The sequence below is a fragment of the Oncorhynchus keta genome, chromosome 27 (assembly GCF_023373465.1).
Source record: "Oncorhynchus keta strain PuntledgeMale-10-30-2019 chromosome 27, Oket_V2, whole genome shotgun sequence".
Taxonomy (NCBI): domain Eukaryota; kingdom Metazoa; phylum Chordata; class Actinopteri; order Salmoniformes; family Salmonidae; genus Oncorhynchus; species Oncorhynchus keta.
In genome coordinates this window covers 23463737-23471872 of record NC_068447.1, presented here as the reverse complement: position 1 = coordinate 23471872, position 8136 = coordinate 23463737, and the positions used below count along the sequence as shown (strand labels likewise).

Genomic DNA, 8136 nt, shown 5'->3' with positions numbered 1-8136 from the left:
ACCTAACAACAGTATACAAGGCATATTGACATATGAGAGAGACATACAGCGAGGCATAAAGTAATCACAGGTGTTGATTTGGGGAGCTAACCAAGACAACAACTGGTGAGACAAAAGCTAAATCAGCAAAAACAACAACAGGTAAAATGGCGATGACTGGGCAGAGAGGGTCGGTTAACTACACACAGAGCCTGAGTTTGTGTCTGGGGCCGACAAATATATATATTTTTTAATTAAAAATAAATAAATAAACAGAATGGAGTACCGTGATTAATGGACAGTCCAGCGGGCATCAGCTATGTAGCCAAGTGATCATAGGGGAGCCGCGGAGTTTTAGCTACCACGCGGGCGAAGCAGGGTTTAAAGTTAGTAGCCCGGGGCTATTAGAAGCGTCTGCTCCGACGTCCGACGGAGGCCGGTTGAAGGCACAGCGGATGGAGTATTTGTCAGCAGACCTGTCATGGTGGTGAGGCGGGGCGCCGTGTCGACTAAGGATCCAAGCCAGATGGCGAAAGAGGTATTGTAGTAATTTAGTTTTCTATCCGGGAGATGCTCACGGCTAACTGGTGCTAGGTTCGGGGCAGGGGCGTTAGCCACTATAGCCACTCGGTAGCAGCGGTGATCCGGTGCCAAGGTCCAGAGCTCACGGCAAGGATCCGGTGGAGTAGTGTGTTCAGGCCGTGTTTGGGTGGAGTCTGGGTGAACAACTGAGTAGGCCGGGAGGTGGGCCTCAGGGATAGCTTCGGTACTGGGTAACTCGGTGGGTGCTAGCTAGCTGTGAAGATCAGGAGAATGGTCCAGGGATTATAGCAGGAATCCGCCGTTATAGTGGAGAGACAGTCCGTTACTGGTAGGCTGGCGAGTATTATCCAAGCTAAAAAAAAGGGCTGGTACCTGTGCAGAAGGTAAAGGCTGCTAGCAGTGGCTAAATAGCTTGTAGCTAATTAGCTGGTTAGCTTCTGATGGCTAGGAGGTTCTTGCTATAAAAAAATAAAAAATAAATAAAAATAATAGCGGTTCCGTATCACATTGGGTGAGGCAAGTTACCGGAAGGTTTAATTGGAGAAGAGATTGAAAATAAATTGAAATATATACATAAAAAGATAGAAAAATTACAAAAGTACACGAGAGGACGAACAAAACACGTGTGCACTGCTACGCCATCTTGGAATAAACTGAAACGAACTGCAAAATCACTAAAGCTGGAGACTCTTACCTCCCTCACTAGCTTTAAGCTCCAGCTGTCAGAGCAGCTCCCACATCACTGCACATAGCTCATCTGTAAATAGTCCATCCAATCTACCTCATCCCCATACTGTATTTATTTATTTAACTTGCTCAGTATCTCTACTTGCATGTTCATCTTCTGCACATTCTACCATTCCAGTGTTTAATTGCTATATTGTAATTACTTCACCACCATGGCCTATTTATTGCCTTTACCTCTCTTATCCTACCTCATTTGCACATGCTGTATATAGATATTTCTACTGTATTATTGATTGTATGTTTGTTTATTCCATGTGTAACTGTGTTGTTGTATGTGTCGAACTGCTTTGCTTCATCTTGGCCAGGTTGCAGTTGCAAATGAGAACTTGTTCTCAACTAGCCTACCTGGTTAAATAAAGGTGAAATAAATAAATAAAAACTTCCAACTTCAGCTGTATCTTTACTTTTACTCAAGTATGAAAATTGGGTATTTTTTCCACCACTGTTTACAAGTAGTTTAATCGCTGCTATTGTGCATGCTTTATAAACCATTTGTTTATGCAACTGACATTGTAATCAATAACTAATGCAGATTAATATTGCCATTATGTTGAGCCTGCCCATGCAAGAATGAATGGGAAAACCATTGCAGTTTACCGTGCCATGATACTTTATTTTTGTGTAATACCACATTTCTGTACAGGGATGGTGATTATCACTGAGCTGGCTTTATGTGGAGATTAAGTATTTCAATTCATGTGTTGGATGTTACATGTTCAATGTAACTACAACTCTTTAAGGCATATACTGTAACAAATACTCCGCCTTGATCTGCTTAATTAACAAAACCAAACTGACACTTTAATTGTAAACTCTGAAATAAACTGCATTTCCTTGGGTCTGCATTGTAACTGTACAATATTGAAGTAAACAAGTCAGATTTAAATACAATACACTTAAAAGTACAATATGTGATGACAAAATAACAAACTGTGGATTAAAAACAACCCAAACTGCACAGGAAGGCACAACATACAGTGGCAAGAAAAAGTATGAACCCTTTGGGATTATCTGGATGAATAAATTGGTCATAAAATTAGATCCGATTTTCATCTAAGTCACAACAGACAAACACAGTCTGCTTAAACTAATAACACACAAATTATATTGAATACATCATTTAAACATTCACAGTCTAGGTTGGAAAAAGTATGTGAACCCCTAGGCTAATGACTTCTCCAAAAGCTATTTGGAGTCAGGAGTCCAATCAATGAGACGAGATTGGAGATGTTGGTTAGAGCTGCCTTGCCCTATAAAAACACTTGCAAAATTTAAGTTTGCTACTCACAAGACGCATTGTCTGATGTGAACCATGCCTCGAACAAAAGAGATCTCAGAAGACCTAATATTAAGAATTGTTGACTTGACAAAAGAATCTCTAAAAGCCGTGGTCCTTCTGTGGCTCAGTTGGTAGAGCATGGCGCTTGTAACGCCAGGGTAGTGGGTTCGATTCCCGGGACCACCCATACGTAGAATGTATGCACACATGACTGTAAGTCGCTTTGGATAAAAGCGTCAGCTAAATGGCATATATTATGATGTTCATCAGTCCACGGTAAGACAAATTATCTGTAAATGGAGAAAGTTCAGCACTGTTGCTACTTTCCCTAGGAGTGCAAAGATGACTGCAAGAGCACAGCGCAGAATGTTAAGAAGAATCCTAGAGTGTCAGCTAAAGACTTACAAAAATATCTGGAACATGCTAACATCTCTGTTGACGAGTCTACAATACGTAAAACACTAAACAAGAATGGTGTTCATGGGAGGACACCACGGAAGAAGCCACTAATGTCCCCCCAAAAAACATTGCTGCACGTCTGAAGTTCGCAAAAGAGCATCTGGATGTTCCACAGAGCTACTGGCAAAATATTCTGTGGACTGATGAAACTAAAGTGAGTTGTTTGTAAGGAACACACAACACTATGTGTGGAGAAAAAAAGACACAGCACACCAACATCAAAACCTCATCCCAACTATAATGTATGGTGGAGGGAGCATCATGGTTTGGAGCTGCTTGGCTGCCTCAGGGCCTGGACAGCTTGCTATCATCGACAGAAATGTATTCCCAAGTTTAGCAAACATTCTGCAGGAGAATGTAAGGCTATCTGTCTGCCAATTGAAGCTCAACAGAAGTTGGGTGATGCAACAGGACAACGACGTAAAACACAGAAGTAAATCAACAACAGAATGACTTCAACAGAAGATTGAGATGCTGTGGCATAACCTCAAGAGAGCAGTTCAGACCAGACATCCCAAGAATATTGCTGAACTGAAACAGTTTTGTAAAAGAGGAATAGTTCAAATTCTCCTCCTGACCGTTGTGCAGGTCTGATCCGCAACTACAGAAAACATTTGCTTGAGGTTATGCTGCCAAAGGAGGGTCAACCAGTTATTAAATCCAAGGGTTCACATACTTTTCCCACCCTGCACTGCGAATGTTTACACGGTGTTCAATAAAGACATGAAAAAGTATAATTGTTTGTGTGTTATTAGTTTAAGCAGAATATATTTGTCTATTGTTGTGACCTAGATGAAGATCAGATCAAATTTTATGACCAATTGATGCAGAAGTCCAGGTAATTCCAAAGGGTTCACATACTTTTTCTTGCCACTGTATATGGCTGTTTAATATATAACAAGTCTCTACATAGGGACAGTCTGGAACAGAATGCAGCAGTGCTATGGAGTCAGCATAATAGGGCCGGGAGGCATAAATGGTACCTCATCCTCCTCTATGGCTATAAACCTCATGTCATGTAGGACCAGTCTGAGGATCTCTGTCATGGCCGGATACACCGCTGAGCATTTTCCCATCTGTGAAGAGTCAAAACAGCTGTTTATACCCCTTTAAACTACTGTTGTTAAAAGGGAGAACGCTACATCATCTAGTATTCTACCTTGGTGAAAGCCTTGATGGTGCGCTCCAGGAAAGCAGCCTCCACCTCTTCTGGTATTGTGAGAACATGAGCCATACAGTCCAGAATGCACATCAACATCTCCCTGGGAGCCTGGAGGGGATGTGGTCAAATAGAATACAGCTTTATTGTTGAATGAAAATGTGCCTTGTGCCTTTCCGAACACCCCCAGAAACTGTGGGCCTTTTGTGGGGAGCAATTATGGGGGGTTTAAGTGCCTTGCTCAAGGGCACAATGTAGGAGATGGGATCAGAGGCCAACAGCCTTCCAGCTGCAGGTTCGGTTCGATTCCCATTTTTGTGTTGCCTGGCCCGGGGCCAATAATAGGTTAATAGGTTAACTGAACAGAAGTAGTCAGTAGATTCACACAGTATTTAGCAAGTCCAAGTTTTCTGTGTTAGATCATAGGATTGGGCCCAGAATGAGAAGCCCTGAGGTGGCCTACAATAAGTGCTGCTGACCTGGTCCAGTGGTTTGAAGACAGCCTCAGGGTTTGCAGGGTCACTGTCGTTAAGGTCCAGTTTCTGTACATCTCTGACGGAGAGGACTGGCTCCTTCAGCTGCTCCAGCCAGGTCCACATCAGCCCAGAGAGCACAAATGGGTCCTTCTCCAATGTACACAGCCTCTCCCACGCCCCTCCCATGTTTAACCCAGACTGCAAACAGATACAAAATAGACAATCATTGCCACCCAAGCACACAAAAGGCCTACTGGAGTTAACCTAATGGCACTGCAGTATCAAAAAGGAAAATCCTACCTATATGAATTTCCTTTATGTACAAATGTAGTTGTCAGATAAGGTTCAGGTAAACATGATTTGTCAAAAGTACCATTAAACATGCAATAATAATATTTTAGTATTTAGAAATATATATATTGTATGGACAGTATTTTTTTTTTTTTTTTAACTATGCGATTAAATGTCGAGTTCCTACCTGCCAGGCGTGGAGTCTCTCCAAGTGTTCGTCCTCTCCATCCAGCTCCAGATCCACCGCCAGGGCCTGGGCCACCAGCACCCGCCTGGCCTCCTTGGACAGCTCTGTCTGGATGGTGATGAAGGGCACCTCTGACTCCTCTATCTGAAACACCTGGGACACATTCCCATTGTTCGCTAACTTCTCCCTCCACCTAAACAACATGCTGCCAAACGTTTTCTGCTTAGGGTGGCACTCAGACTCGCTGCTCTGGCAGGCTTTCTGCCTCTTCTTTAGGAGTGGGGATCCCTCCGCCAGGCTCTTCTGCTCCCAGAGGGACCCATGGGGAAAGAATCCATTTTGGGAGCTGTACGTGGTGGTGACGGGGCTGACCGTGGCCAGGGTTCTATGCAGGGAGTTCAGGGAGGGAGAACAGGCCACAGGCAAGTTGCTAGCGGGTAGAAAGCTGGAGAGAGGTTGGGTCAGCAGGTGGAGTTCAGAGCCTAGCCTCTGTACGTCCGACTCGCTGTAGCTCAGACTCTTGCGGTGGTAGAAGAGGGCCGGTTCGTTGGCGTGTCGGTGTTTGGTTGGGGGTCCCGGTAATCGGGGCCGGTCCCCCATGCTGCCTCCGCCGAAGCTACCCTTGGTGAAGCCAAAGTCGTAGTAGCGCTCAAACTCCACCTCCTCCTCGGCGGTCATGTCATGGATGTCCAGCATGTCCTCCTCGATTACCTGACGGTGCTCAGCGATGTCCAGCAGCAGCTTGCAGATCACATGGATGATCTTGGGCAGGTGCCTGAGCTCCCGTCGCTCATAGCCGTGCAGCATGTGTCTCTGGCGGGTCAGGAACTGGGACAGGGTGACTGGGTTAGTACTGGGCTCAGCGCAGGAGAAAATACTCCTGATGGGGACCAGGAACTGGGCAAACTCCCGCACGCAATACAGCTGACCTCTGGTCTGGATGGAGTTGGGACGTTTAGAACGTACAAACACGATGGCCTGGTCAGCGGTCATCCTCGTGGCGAAGACCAGGTAACACGCTAACAACACACCTGAGAGAAAACACAGCCAAAACCATCAGCGTTAGGGTCAGTCGTGACCACAAAGCAGAGTCATTTTGATTACTGTGACTGTCATACACTTTTTTGTCCTATACTACATTACCTGTTCTTCCCAGACCAGCATGACAGTGGACAGACATCTTCCCCTCCTGCATCGCAAAGGACATGACTTTCACCATGTCCAGGATGGATGTGAGGGAGGCCACCCCATAGTCATTCCATCCAAAGTTATAGAAATATACTGGAGTATAAGGACAGTCATTATTTAACCATTCTCATGGTAAGTTTGCCTTTGGCTTCTTTAGTTTTCCTCATTGTAGAGAAATAGTCATAAACTTACTGTCATTCTCCATGAACACCTCAGGTCGGTAGGAGAATCCACTCTCTGGTTCCAGTGTGTTGGGACCACAGCTGGCGTGTTCCCCTGGTCTCTGCAGGTTTATCACCGTCTTTAGGCCACATCTACACACACACACACACACACACACACACACTGAATTAGGAATCTATTATTTTATCTTTACTAGCTGTATTGAACTGATTTATGAGGACAGTAAACCCTGAAATAGTAAATCTATTAAATTACCTTTTAAATTGGTCAATGATGTTGTACTTTTCTATTAATGCAGTAGAGGGCCTGGCCATGGCAAGTAGGTTCTCTGTGACCCTGAAAAGAAAGGCATGCTTCTGCATAAAATGTATGGGTATAATCCACTTACGTTCAACATACACATTTTCATAGAGCCTTTCTGATTCCTACCAGGAGGAATAGAGGCCTTTGATGGCTTGCTTGTCCTCGCTCCAGCGGTCAGGGTCCTCATACTTGCAGTTCAGACCTCCACACCCTATGGAGCACTGTGTGGCTCCAGGTATGACATGACGTATCACCTCCCCGACCAACGTGTAATTCGCCCGGGGGGTCCTGACTGGGAGACACAAGGAGGATTGGGGGTTTTATAGGCGAGATGGGGGGTGATAAAGGGTGGTGGGATGGTGATGTTTGTAGAATATCGTCCTCTGTCACTTCAACCATCTGACCTCAGCAGTTTCCGCTCAGAATTATATTTTATGTTGCAGTCTGCTTGTGGAGACATGTTGGAAAGAACTGATATATTCAATGGACTACCATACAGGTCAAGCATACACTACATCGTTTCTTCTTTCTGAATCAAACTGCAGAATCAACATCTGTGATTGGATTAGCACATTGTAAATAAGTCGTGTCAAGCTTAACTATGAGGTGTTCACAATGTAAAGTAGTAGAATTAAGCTTAAGTATGAGGTGTTCAGCCATTTACAGCTAGCTAATCTGTCTGGCACACTCCACCAGACGTAACCGAAGTACTGTAAAAATAGCAGCACAAAAACCTATTTCAACTTTTCATACATACTGAAAAATGTGTTTTGTTGACAGTATATATTATCCTCTATGATATAGTATAGGCATACCTGACTCCATGTAGCGGTAGGGGACTCCACTGCTTGTATGAGGGTCGAGTACTACAGGACGGAATACCCAGGCAGACATCCACTGCCATGGCAGTGCCTTGGCATGCACACAAACAAACAAACAAAAAAACACACACACACACACACACACACACACACACCACACACACACACACACACACACACACACACACACACACACACACACTAAGATAAAAACCTAATCACTTGAACAAAGTAACAGCAACGTCAAAATAGTCAAATAAAGTATCCTCAGCACTTACACCTGTAGCAACAAGGATGTGGAGCTAGTGATCGTCAGCATCTTCAGACATCAACCTAAAACGACTCCACATGCCCACGTTGGACCACAGACAGCAGTCTGCTCAGATGCTGTAAATCTAAGCTTTAGTCTTCCTGCACCACCACGGGTCTTCAGTTAATCAGCCTGGATTATGTCTGGAAAGTAGGGTTTGGCAACGACACCATCTACTGCATTTGTTATGCTCATCTCTGGACTGGCAGTG

The 8136-nt window shown here is 44.5% G+C and overlaps 1 protein-coding gene across 1 annotated transcript; it reads right to left on the bottom strand.

The window, feature by feature from the left end:
- Positions 1-1737: 1737 nt before the first annotated feature.
- LOC118359430 (protein tyrosine phosphatase domain-containing protein 1-like) lies at positions 1738-7847 on the bottom strand. Its single transcript, XM_035737952.2, has 9 exons — positions 7610-7847; positions 6921-7086; positions 6747-6827; positions 6501-6622; positions 6264-6401; positions 5121-6151; positions 4646-4840; positions 4167-4277; positions 1738-4083 (listed from the first exon to the last, which is right to left on the bottom strand). Exons 1-9 carry the CDS (start codon positions 7686-7688, stop codon positions 3949-3951), a joined length of 2058 nt encoding a protein of 685 aa, XP_035593845.1. The 5' UTR covers positions 7689-7847; the 3' UTR covers positions 1738-3948.
- Positions 7848-8136: the final 289 nt, after the last annotated feature.